This window comes from Charadrius vociferus, unplaced genomic scaffold, assembly GCF_000708025.1.
Source record: "Charadrius vociferus isolate BGI_N301 unplaced genomic scaffold, ASM70802v2 scaffold399, whole genome shotgun sequence".
Classification (NCBI taxonomy): Eukaryota; Metazoa; Chordata; class Aves; order Charadriiformes; family Charadriidae; genus Charadrius; species Charadrius vociferus.
The window spans coordinates 56756-70105 of NW_009653080.1; the positions used below are offsets into that span (position 1 = coordinate 56756).

Sequence of the window (13350 nt, forward strand, 5' to 3'; positions counted from 1 at the left end):
CACACTGAATCTTGGGGAAAGACAATATTAAAATGTAGTACAAAAATTCAAATACTGTTTTCCATGCATGGTTGTAAAGATACACTATTCAAATTAATTCTTGGATCTAATCTCTATGTCCTGATAACTTATTTAAAATTCCAACTAAAGCATTTCACTAATATTTTCTATGAAAAGCCAAATTGTCTTATCTCAGTTTCAATCACTGTTGGTACACCTCAGGAACAACACAGTTTTCTTCTTTTCTAAGAAGTATGGATGATCACATGCGATTTTTTGGCTCCATGTTCTGGCTTGTTTCCCTGTCTTGGAGAGGCATACCCTGCTTCTTAATTTTTATGCTCTGGATACACATTTACACACTTACGCTCCTTTGCAGATCACCCAGCTATGCCAACATGGTGAAAAGTGTTCCAAACTACCTACACCTAAACTATGGCAATAGCTTGCGGTGACATCAGAAGAGTTTCTGCAACCAGACAAACTTCACACAAGTTTTCTTATATTCTGCATCTTGGGTAACCCAGTTGATTTACAAGGCAAGGAAATTTTAGGCGTTGGGAGAACCGTCTATGCAGTTTGTTCAGTTTGTTCAATGTCTCGTCACTTAAAAAATATTCAGAAAAAGCTGTGACTGGCATAATAAAATCATGTCAGTAACTGATCAGCCTTACAGTTCAGCCCATGGGCAATTATTTCCACTGATACAAAACCACAGAAAGTCAGAAATTAATCTTCTCATCTGTTCTTCATTCAGTTTCTTCCCAAGTCTGCACACTCTCCTTTGTCAGGCTTACCTCCATGGTAGCCAGTTACGGACTGGGGTCTCTCAGGCACCTGCCCACATCACGTTGCGGGATGCAGCATGGATTCTGCAGGCTGAAAAGAGAATTTTCATCATCTTTATACAAAAGGCAAGAGCTTGATCTTCCCAAGTGTTTGCTTTGTCTTTAATAAATCTCCATACGTACTGGAGCCAAGATGAACTCAGAAATCCCATGTGACTCATTATATGCTTTTGAGTATGAACACAAAATCTCTTTTGATGGTTTTACTAATGGCAATTTTGAATAATTTGTTGATCGGGTAGAACCTTCCCAATAACATTCTTGATTAAAGTTTATAGTATGTTAATAGTGCACTGAAATTCGCTAATAAATTTTTCTTTCTCCATCCCCCACACAGATTATTTCCAATTACACTCCATTTTCCAAAGACACCTAGATACCTAATGAACCTATCTGGGTAGCTGGGTATCTGTTATACCGAATAAGAGGGGGCTGTGTCACAACCCACTTGAATGGTGTCTTTACAACATGCCTCTGATGCAGGCACACATTTATGGCATGAGGGCATGCAGCAGCATTTCAGAGATCAACCTCTGCCGGACCAAACCACAACTGGTGCTTTCTACAGTTGGATTTCTGATCTGAAGCAAATGATGAGAACTACTGTGTCAACATTAACTGACTTCCCTCACAGGAGGACCTGAAGGAAAGCTCCAGAAAGAAGAAGAGAAACATTGAAATAGGTGTGCTGTGAGGATGATAAGAGGGACCAGCACCCCGGGGTGAAAGACCGAGTAGGCCAAGTCAATGGTGCGAACAGACCATTAGCACGGATGTCCTGGCAGATACCAAACCCTAAGGTGCTTTCTTCTCAGTCTTCACTGGAGAGAGAGTTCAGCATGGTCAGGGCTAGAGCCCAGATCTCTCGACCACTTTTTCCACTTGGCTTCAGTGTCAAGCACATGGCGAATATCAGGCAGAGGATAAAAATGGGGCAGAAATTCAAAAAAGTCGAGGTATCATATTTTTTCCAATAATTTGGTCATCAATTTTTGGTCTGACAACAAACTGAAATGATTCCAATAATTAAGTTGCTCACGTGCAGCATGCATCTTTTTATCAATGGTTGTGTTTTCTGCACCTAGCAGTGGTGATAGAGGAGTGACAAAAGCCTGAGCCTATCAGGAACACCCAGTGTCATGTCAGCTGCACTAGGGTCAGTGCACTTGTCTGACTGACCTGCTGTTATTGATGTTGCCTTCCTAAATTAAAGGGAGAAAACCACCTATTTGTTGTTCCTGCTGAGGGTCAATGGACACTTCTTTCCCATGAATAACTGTTAACTTCCCAAACACTGAACACACCTTTTTTATCCATGATAAACAACTTTGTAAATAATGCACTGAGTCATCACGAGTAACTGACATCCAAACTCAAGCATCTAATTTTAGAAGTCTCCATTTCAGATGTCTCCTGAGCAAGGCGCTTAATTAAACTGCCTAAACACAGGCATCTAGGACTAGTCCAGATGCCCAAAAATATCACAACTCCAGCTATCACTCCAGAAGGATCTGCCATAGGTCCTGTGCCATACAATTGTTGTGAGGACGTCTGTGGTACCCTAAAGTGTATGAAATGGTATTTGGCTCCTTTATTTGGCACCTGAATCCCACTGTAGTTTGATCAGCTCAATAGCTCTCCAGGACATATTGACCAAGTCTCCACAGACTATAAGTGCAAGCTTAGACATCACAATCATGTGTACAGGCCTACCAGGCAGAAACAGTTAAGTGTTTGATTCTGGGGCTGAGCGCAGGGTTCAGCTACTTGAACCTAGATCTTATTCTGCCTGAGATTTCTGCAGACTGATGGCAGATGTGACACAATGCTTTCGATAGTCCTGAATCCTTCTTGAGCAAAATGAGGCAAGAAAAGAAACCCAAATTAACCTAAAATAGCACTAGACATACAGGTTTAAGTAAATTAATCCAATTTTTAATACACATAATATAGCTTGAATTTAATGGAAGAGAAAAGCTCTATGTGAAGTGAAGTTAACTTGAGTTTATTCAGTGTTAAATTTGGCCAGATGAAGTCTTAACCTTCAGGTTCAGGTGAGCAGAAATCTCATTTTGTGGTTATGTGTTCTTCTTTGAGTTTATCTTTGCAAAGTTTTCCACCTATGTCCAAGAGGTAAAGTGAGAAGCTTTTATACATCTCTCTGAAATTCCTTTGCTGTACAGCCTAAAAGCATCCATTTTTACTACCCGTCTCTGGGGCCTACTTACTGCTAATGCCCAGTATGGCTGGCAGCCTTCTATTTCAAGTAATCTCATAGCCCAAATGCAAATTGAATTTTAGTAAATCCATCAGAAAGATGCTATCTGTATTGGCAAGATGCTCCTTGGTCTTAATGCTGGTGGGACACCTGGTTAAAAAAATATCCAAAAGCAATTCAGAGTTGGGGTTGTATGGTTCAACATGAATGCTTCTGAAGAATCATAATTCATAAAATCTTCATTTTGTTCTCTCTTCCTTAATTCACAAGAGCACCAGATATAAGCCTTCCATGTACCCAAATGCAGGTACTCACCTGAGATATGCAAAATCTCCTCCTGGTGGCCTACCTTTTTTTTCCTGGCAGCAGACAATGCATTTTACATTGAACACAATGTGCACAGAACATCCCTGAGGATCGGGGCAGTCCCTGGCTGAGAATCCCTCTCAGCACTCCTGAACCTTGTATTACTTTCCACCCCGTGGCAGAACTCATTAAGACGGATGGAAGAGAACCTGTGATGAATCATGCCGTAGCCTAGGCACTAGGGTGCCACCCAGTAGTAAGGGAGCTGGGGATTGTAACTCTTCAGGCTATGTGGCAGCTACGACTCAAGTATTTTACTCACTGAGCAAGTGCTGTAATCATTCTCAGGTTTAAAAAAGAAAGACAGAAATCTCCTTAGATACTCAGTAGCTGGAGTCATCTCACCCAAATTTAATGTCTTGAACATTCGACTATTTTAACTACATATCCAGGTACCTAGAATCAACTAGACACTCAGTGTAGCACTCTGAGTGGAGAGAAACAGACGTTTTTGAGAGTTTCCGTTAACTCTTCAGGTGACAACTTTGGTATTGGAAGACTTACATTGCCTGCTGTCTCTTCATTTTCCAGGTGGAGTTTGTAAATAACTACCTGAGGCTAGGTACAAATTAATAGTGTGTGAATTAATTGTATGAAGGCATTCTGGCATCAAGAACAGAGATTTGTATTCTGGTGTGTCTTGTCCTCCAAACTAAAGCCTCTAGATGACACTCAGATGCACAGACCACGGCAATGATGTAGCTGAGACCATGGGTTTGAACACGAGCATTTTATTTCTATCGTGGAACCGACAGAGTGGCAACTTGGTGGGAAACTACGGGCATCCCATGTGAAAGTCAACCAGTAGATTTTGTATTTTTGAGACAGATTTATTCCGTCTCATGTTAGTAATCAAAATGGATGACATTCGGTGTGTGCAGTTCAGCTAGGACCAGCTCTGCACCTGCCCAGGCCGAAGTCACTGTGATAATTGATATTTCAGACTGTTTTGACTACACTCCCATGTAGCGGTGTTTGCACAGTACAACTTCCCCTTCTACTTTTGGGGGACTTCACTTTTTTTTTTCATGTGGTCTCTGAATTTCCCCATGTTCTTATGATTTTTTTTTTCTTTTTGAGGCTCACCAAGCTGATGCAAAGTTGTGCTTTGCCAAGAGATATTTATTCATCAAGCTGTTTCTGTCTGTTCTTGGAAACTAATCACTCTGAGCATTGACTAACAAATTACAGTCTACCTGGCCTTCTCAAAGGCAAGCTAGGAAGCTGAGATTAAAAAACAGGACCTGGAACAGCCATCTCACTCATTTGTGATACCACAGCTAGGAACACAGCCACCCTGCAGAAAAAGAAGATTGAGCAGCATCTCCAGAGGATGACTGAAATAGGTGGTGCTTGGGTAGCTGCCTGGCATTGAATCCAGGCCCGAGGCAGGTATAAACTGCAACACATCTGTAGAACACAGTGCTGACTCAATAGGAATGATGATCATCATAGTAATCTTCCACTCAGTTGCCACCCTATCTGTCAATATAATCTCATCCAAGCACACAAGTAATAAAAACGTAGGCTAAGAAAACACTAATTCCAATCATAGTGTACAGGAAAATAATGGTTATTTATGTGCATATGAGGTTGATGACTACAGCCTCTCCAAGGTTTTTGTTTGCTTGATTATCCCCTGGGGTGTTTCACTAGTCTTCGGCTCTGAAAAGGTTTTTAAGGAGTGAGGTGAAGGGAAGAAAGCTCTCTACCTGAGAGAATGGAAAGGAAGAGTTGGCATATTCAGTTGGCTAAAAAAAAAAAATAAGTCAAAAGATGGAAATAATCCGGGGGGGGGACGGGGGGACGACAGGGGGACGACACCTCTGTCAAACAATTAACTCTATTTTTTTAATTTTTTTCCTGAGAAAATCAAGGCCTTAAAGAAAATAAAGATGGATAGAAAACCTTGAGAAGTGAAAGATTTTTTAATTGGATTTCAATGTGGTTTCAGGTAAGAAACAGTGCTGGTCTGAAAGGTTTGCTGATTGACAGAGAAACAGGACACACTTCCAACATTTTCAGCCATCAGATGTTGGCAGATTGACTGAAAATTTGGGGGTTGAATTAATAAGAGTTTAAAGGAAAAATTAAAATTAGATCTGTGGAAAGAAATGTGTAAGTCTTACAAAGTTATGCTATCGTAAGTGGTCCAGATATAAGTTATTGGGTGGGTGTCCTTATATGGTCTTCACTGCTATAGTGTCTGGTCACCTCCCTATAGTGCCTAAATGTGGTGAGCACCATCAAAAAGGAAGTGCAGTCTGCATGGCAGAAGCTGACTGCTGAGCTCATATCTAAACTCCCGCTGTTGACAATGGAAAGAAATAGATAATTTCCTTAGATGATTTAGCTCATACAAAGTAGATATATAAAACATACTGGATGGATTACAGTCCAAAATGTTTACTTCTCTCTGTAAGAGAAGCCTGAGGTGAGGGCCTTAGATGTAAATATTCCAAGTTAGGTGGCATTTAATTCTGCTGAAAAGCATTCAAAAAGATTGCTAAATTGGAGTGCTAGATCTGGGTAGACAACAGGATGAAAAAAAAAAAAAAAACAACCACCTAAGTTGTATTTGCAACAGAGGATGTGTTTAGGGAACCCCAGGGCTGAAGATTGTCCATCCTAGTCTGTGAAGAGTCATGGTTGGACTTTGTGTTGCCAGGTGCATGGGCTTGAAAAATGCACCCCATTAATACATTGCCAATACTTCTCCCAAATACATGCATGTCTGGATAAAACCAGAGCTGACAAGAAGAGTCTATACAGAAGAAAAAAAGAAGTAGATTTTCTGTTCGGTTTCTTTACAAGTATAGTCCTAACCACAGTATTGTATTTAGTTTGGGCCATTGAATTTTTTTTTTTTCTTAGTATTTTTGTACTAAACAAATCCAGAAAAGAACAACCAAAGCCTCAGGAGCTTTGGAAAATGGGATTTGTCTAGAGAATGAGGTGATTCAGTATATGAGAGGAAAATAAAAAAGAGCACTAGGATAAGCAGTAGGATTTATCTAAACTGTATTTTTCTGACTAAGGGTCTGGTAACTAAACTCATTCTCAGTGACCAGGAATACGTACTTTCACAAGATGATTCATCCTGTCTGTTTTAGGGTGAAGTAAACTCCTTAAATCTGGAATCGTTCATTCTACACATTGACAAGACTGAAGTGTGAGACAACTGGAAGGTGCTTTTGTGTGTGTTTGGGGATTTTTTGGCAGAGTGAGTGTATGCTGAGGATGGTATAGAAGTTCTTCATACTTATTTTCATTGGTGGAAGCTGGATTCTTTTTCCACCTCCTTCAAATAAGAAAAATGTCTTCATTAAAGGTCATACTACATACTTATATATAGTGAACATGCATCAATACATGTTAGTAATGGAAATATGGCTATGTTACCACTGGAGCAATCAGATCAAATACTTCTTTTTTTTTTTGCAACAGAAAGGAATATGGCACAACTTGTGATGGCATCTAATGAAGGACGTTAATTTTTTAATTTGCTTGCACAGATTGGAAACATGCTAGAAATTACCCTTGTGCCAGAGAAGAGGCACAGGCATTACTTGTTTTAAGTGGTCTTCTCAGTATGTGGAGTAATAAGTAATGCAACTCTTAGTATGTGAGAAATCTTCATAGAAATCAGGAGACAGGTCTGAAAATGTTTTTGCTTTCTTGGTCTTTACTTCTCTGTTCTGTGAAGAAACTTTCATTATTTGAGTTTTAACTGTCAAGGTCTTCATTGGTGCTAACATTTCCTGTTTTATCACTAGAACAAAAGTTATGACAAAGCAAGAGTGGAAAAATAAAACGGTTGTTACAGAGTTCATCCTCCTAGGATTTGGGAATGGCCCTGAACTGGATTCTCTTCTCTTCCTGATGGTTCTGTCAATCTACATCATGACCATAACTGGAAACATCTTCATCATTGTGTTGACAGTGGCTAATCAGCACCTGCACACACCAATGTACTTCTTCCTGGGCAATTTGGCCTGCTTGGAAATCTGCTACAGCTCAAATATCTTGCCGAGGATGTTGCTTAGCTATCTGGGTGGAGACAGAAGTATTTCAGTCAAAGGATGTTTTACACAGTACTATTTCTTTGGTTGCTTGGCAGCTGCTGAGTGCTATCTCCTCGCCGTGATGTCCTACGATAGGTACCTAGCGGTCTGCAAACCCCTGCTCTATCCATCCTGTATGAACAGCGAGCTCTGCCTCCAGCTGGGTGCTGCATCTTTGATAAGTGGCTTTCTATCTAATTCTATACTAACATTCCTGATCTCAAATCTAGATTTCTGTGGGCCTAACGAAATTGAACATTTTTTCTGCGACTCATTCCCAATGATAAAACTCTCCTGTACTGACACTCACATGACAGGACTTGTCCCTGCTGTTGTGGCGGGTGTGTGCTCAGTGCCTCCATTTCTGTTGACCTTCTCGTCCTATCTCTACATCATTATCACAGTCATGAGGATTCCTTCTGCCACTGGAAGGAAAAAGGCCTTTTCCACTTGCTCCTCACATCTTACTGTGGTGATTCTTTTTTACTGGTCAATATCAACTGTCTACGTACTTCCTCATCACGATACCCAAATATCTCTGAACAAACTCATCTCTGTTTTCTATACCATTCTCACTCCCTTGGTCAATCCTCTCATCTACAGTCTGAGAAACAAAGAAGTAAAGGAAGCTCTGCGAAAACAGACAAGTAGATTTCTGGCTTCCAGAGGGTTGCTTTCCATTAAAAAAGGGGGGTAATAATCCTTAATGAGTTACAGGTTCAGACACAACTACATGGCATGTGAATATAGTTAATTTGAATAAAGCTTGGAAATACGTATCTGTGCATCTTAAAAAATAAACAAGCAGAGAAACAAAATAGGTAAATAATCTTGCTGTCAGGAGGGGAGTGGTATGGAGAAAGAACAGGAATATATAGTCAATACTGTAAAGTAAGCAAAATAAATCCATGAATGTCATTCTATGTGTATTATTACATGATACCTTCTTGTCTGCCTGCTTTGCTTTCTTTTTCCTCACTACAGCCAAAATTTGGTTCAGAATAAGTTGAAACTCAATTTATAGTTGATTGACCATTTCTTTATTAATGTTATGCTCTGGATTACTCGTAGTTTTTATATCTATGGTGTAGATGTCTACATCCAAGACAGTTACCTGGACTCCCTTGATCGCAAATGGAAAGGGTGAGAATCATTTGCTTCAATGTGGTTAATCTGCTCTAGAAGGGCTCAGTTTGATACGCTAAAGAACTGCCAGCTCCTACAGGAAAACACACAATGTATACAAACAGCCTAAAATTAATCAAATACTATCCATATTTGACCGACAATTAAAGCCTTAAAGAGAAAGCAAAACTCTCACAACAACATTGCAGCAAATTCCAAAGAGGAGTGCCTGCTCCATTGACATTTGTTGGAGAGGAGGGGAAATAAATAGAAAGGATCATCTTCACCAACCTGAAATCAGTTCATTTTGTGTGTGTAATTTTATTCTTCTTGATAACAATAGGAAGAGCTGTTTAGAAATCTTCTGCAGGTTGTGGAATTGTGATTGCTTTGTGTGTTCTTATATGGAAGATGGTTAAAACAATAAAAGAAATAGTGGTTAGCAAAGCTTCACGTTTCACTGAAGTGTCTAGCAGTGCAATGAGCAGTGGAGTAGAGACATCATAGGAACAGGGGTGGCCATCAGCAGTTAGCAGAGCAAGAAATGGCTGGTGGGAAAAGTCGCTGGAGTCTGGAGGAGGGAACGACTGGAGAGGGGATTAGCAAAATAGGAAGGAATAGGTACCACTTGCCACACAAAGCTGTATGAGACAGGAAGAGCTTTCTCATGCCTTGGCTAGGTTTAGGCAATTAATTAGAGCTCCAAACTCAATAATACACATCTATCTGTCCCATAGCATATATCCACAATAGGCCAAATTAACCAGGCCCAGAAATGTCTATATTGCTTTATCTACTGGAATGGATATCCATTATCACTTAGACATCTGCAATACAAACTCTGCACATTTTAGTCACCTCGTTTCCCAACATACTCACTAAATGGAAAAGGCATTTCTACATTGTGACTTAACTGCACACTCTGAACCTTTGTGGCTATGATGAATTACGCCTTAGAAGTATCTGTTCCTCTCCTTTGATTATAGGGCAAGGGACCCGACGACAAGCCCAGATGTAGAAATTTAGGACTCAAACCACTTGACAAACGTAGGCATTTGGTGTTGTTTGAGACATCCAGGAGCATCTTAGCTGATCTCCAGCAATGTTCCAGCAGGACAGGTCTCCTGTGGATCTCCATCATATTTGCTAGTCTTGAGCAGATATCTTGGATACTTGGAGACCATTTTGAAAGTCACTAGATCTGTCAACAACAATTAAACCCCTGGGTTACAGATGTCTGACCTTAGATATGGTGAATCTCTCTTCGAATTCTTACCAGGTTTCCTTATCTTGCACAAAGTACTTTGTTCAATGTGGGTCAAGGACGCTTTTCAAAAATTAGTTTTGGAAATGTCACGCTGAATTTCTAATTTTCGGGAAAGCTGTAGTTCAAGTAGGATCTATTTCACCTGAATTTGTCCATTCAACTACAGACTAAAAAGATTTACTGCTATTACGGGCTCAATAATAAAAAAAAAGATAGATGTCTTCAGAAGGTGATATACCCATCCTCAGATAGATGTCTAAAACAAATGGTCTGATTTGGTTTGGGGTTCCTTTCTCTCCATCAAGACAGACTTGATTAACAATTCAACAAGGCATCTAGGAAAGGGTGCTTTCCTCCTCCCATTACCTTCAAACGGAGAATCACACTTTGCTGTTTAAACTTTATTTTACATTTAAATTTTAACCTAATTATTGTTAACTTTATTGCTTCTACTCATGTAAGATTAAAAAAGTTTACTTTCTTAATTTAAATTGTTCACAGTCTGGTACAATGCCAAGGGAGATGTTTTGTCTTCTGAGTATACTTGGTAATGAATCCAGAGAGGGGTTCCTATCTCAGGGAGCAATGTAAGATAGTGTGTAGTTCAGAACAGCTGAACCTCACTCGTTCTTGGGGATCCTACAGGAAACTATTCACAGTCCTGAAGAGTTGCCCAAAAGGCAGAAAAAAGGTATCTGAAATCATGAACAAAAGCATGAAACTCTGGATTCCTCCTCATGAAAATTGAGGTATACCCATATTTTGTATACTATTTGATAATGAAAATTGGCAAGAAAAATGCTTATTAGTATAGATGGCTCAAGAAAAAAAAAAAGTAATTTAACATTTTTAAAGGGTACAAGAGAATGCATCTGAGAACTCCAGATGTCTACAATGTACACTGTGATGTCTGAGTTATATGTTAAGACTTTCAATGAGATAAAAGAGAACTAAGTACTTCTAGCAATTAGGTTATTTTAGACCAATTCTGAAGAATGAACAAAATCAACATCTGAGAGTTGTTGTTCCTATTTATAGATTGTAAGGGACAGGTAGATGGGTAGCATCAGCTGCTGATGTTTGCCATATGGCTGTTTGCAGAAACAACGCTAAAGCTTTTCTTGAGTATTCAGGAAAATATTTCACTTGTAAAAATATGGATTTAAAAAAAAAAAGAAACAAAGAAGTTGCACAGTTTGGAAAAGGGAGGTGCTACCACAACAGAGGACAACCAAGCTGTAGAGTACTTCAGTAAACTGAACCACCCAAACCCATGGATGCAGTGGAAGGTGCTGAGGGAAGTGGCTGATGCCATTGCAAGACTGGTATTTGTCATCTTTGACAAACAGGGGTAGGTTCCCAGTGACAGGAAAAAAAAAAAAAGCAAATGTCCTTATCTTCAAGAAGGCCAAGAAGAAAGATCTGAGAAATGTCAGCCTCACCTCAGCCTTGAGGAAGAATATGGAGCAAATCGTGCTGGAAGCCATGTCCAGGCACATGAAGGTCAGGAAAGGATGTGTTAACAGCACAGATTTACCAATAACACATCATGCATGACCAACCTGACACCTTTCCATGACGAGATGACTGGCTCAGAGCGGGTGAGAGTAGGGTGGTGGATGTCATTTAATGACTTCAGCAATTCTTGGCATAGTAGCCTTGTAGCCAAACTGGACAGGTCTAAACTGGATCGGAAAATATTACAATGGTCCGGACCCTCAAGTTAACAGTTAGTTAGTTTAACAGTTAGTGGTCAACAATCTGAGTCTAACTGATAGCTGGCTAAAAGAGGCATTCTTCATGGGTTGATATTGGGTCTAATGCCGTTTCACATATTCATCAGTGACTGGGACAATGTGATGGAGAACGTCCTCAGGAGTTTCCAGATGACAGAAATCTGGGGGCAAGGGAAGAGGGCCATACACAGGAACTTCATGAAGTTCAAGACAAATGCCAAGTCCTGGCCATGGCACAGAATATACACAGGCATAGATTAAGACTGGCCATCTGAGGAGCAGCTCTGCAGCAAAGGATGTGGGTTTCCTGGTCAAGACTGGACAAGAGCCTGCAGTGTGTCCCTGCATTGGAGAGGAGTAACAGTCTAGCCAGCTGTGTTAGCAAGAGCTAGCCAGCTGGTCAAAGGAACGCACCCCTTCCCCTCTGCGTGGCATTCGCGAGGCCACCTGTAGAAGGAGGTGTCCCATTTTGACATCCCTCTATACAAGAAAAAGATTGATAAATAGAAGAGAGTTCAGAAGAGGACCACTAAGATGATCAGAGGGAACAGAGGTCAAGGTAGCTAACATACTGAAAGGGGTTGTATTTCATAACAATGCAGACTTGTAACTTCACTTTACTGTGAAGGAACGTAGGAAGGTCAACAGTGCCGATAATCAAAGTGCAGGTTGGAGGATGCCTGAACTGCAAACTGTCAGAGAGGACCTTTTCCATACTGCTTTCTGCAATGCATGTAGCTGCTCCTTTCTGTGCTAATGAATGGCACTCCCAGATAGTGACACCAATAAAGATAACAGTATTCAGTGAGAAATACAATGAAGGTTACCTGACTTACCTTTGTAGCTGGTGCACAGACATGTAAACTGAGAAGGTACTCCAAATGTTCACCTCAGATACGGTTATCTACATCACAAATATCTAAACACAGACAGGTAGATTGCAGATGATCTACAAGAGGAAACTTTCTTAAAATACTGAATTGATAAGCAACTGTCCACTGGCACTAAATAAAGAACAACGATAGTTTAAAAAAATTACAAAATTAACAGGTCATTATTTTATATTTTATCAGTGATGATACTAAATAGCAAACTATATATTCTGTCCATCCTTCAAGCTTCAGACCAGCTGTACCATCAACAGCTTCAGATGGTTGTACCATCAACATTTTTATTTTCCTTTATTTATTTGAAATCTGTATATAAATATAGACATGCATGTGTATAAAAACAGGGGAAATTTTTTTTTCTAAAAACAGAGCAGAGAACGTAATTAGATTTCAGTTCTGTGGGAAATGAATTCATATTTTGCACGCAGAAAATAAAATAGGTGAATTGTTGATGAAAACATTTTTCAGAAAATACCAGTCGAACTGAAATATGAGGTACACATGGCAACATTTTAGCTTAATTAAAAATGAAAACAAACAGACTAAAAGGAAAATCTGAGCTCTTCTGCACTGAAGCTCTTTGGGTTTTATTATCGCCTCTTTTTTATCGTGTGTTGCTTTTTGTTTAGTGTGCCTCTCAAAATGTTACTTGTCCAGCTATATTCGATTGTCCCATTTTCTAAATAACGGAAGCCATTTCAGAGCAGCTCACTATTTTTTTTTCATCCCTATAAAGATTTTTCTTCTCATGTCTTCCTTCTTGGCTTACACAGGCTGTGTTGTTTCTCTTTCATATGGAAGCTGCTGAAGCTCCGGGGCTCAGAAACCAGACCTAC

At 39.9% G+C, this 13350-nt stretch overlaps 1 protein-coding gene across 1 annotated transcript; it reads left to right on the plus strand.

Moving 5' to 3' along the window:
* The first annotated feature begins 7902 nt into the window (after positions 1–7902).
* On the plus strand, positions 7903–9128 carry LOC104293619 (olfactory receptor 2T11-like). The gene is made up of 2 exons (XM_009893135.1): positions 7903–8115; positions 9033–9128. Exons 1-2 carry the CDS (start codon positions 7903–7905, stop codon positions 9126–9128), a joined length of 309 nt encoding a protein of 102 aa, XP_009891437.1.
* Positions 9129–13350: the final 4222 nt, after the last annotated feature.

Coding starts and splice junctions, on each gene's coding strand:
- LOC104293619 (XM_009893135.1), top strand. CDS start 7,903: ATGAGGATTCCTTCTGCCACTGGAAGGAAAAAGGCCTTTTCCACTTGC. Junction 8,116..9,032: donor ACAGTCTGAGAAACAAAGAA/GTAAAGGAAGCT, acceptor CTTATATGGAAG/ATGGTTAAAACAATAAAAGA.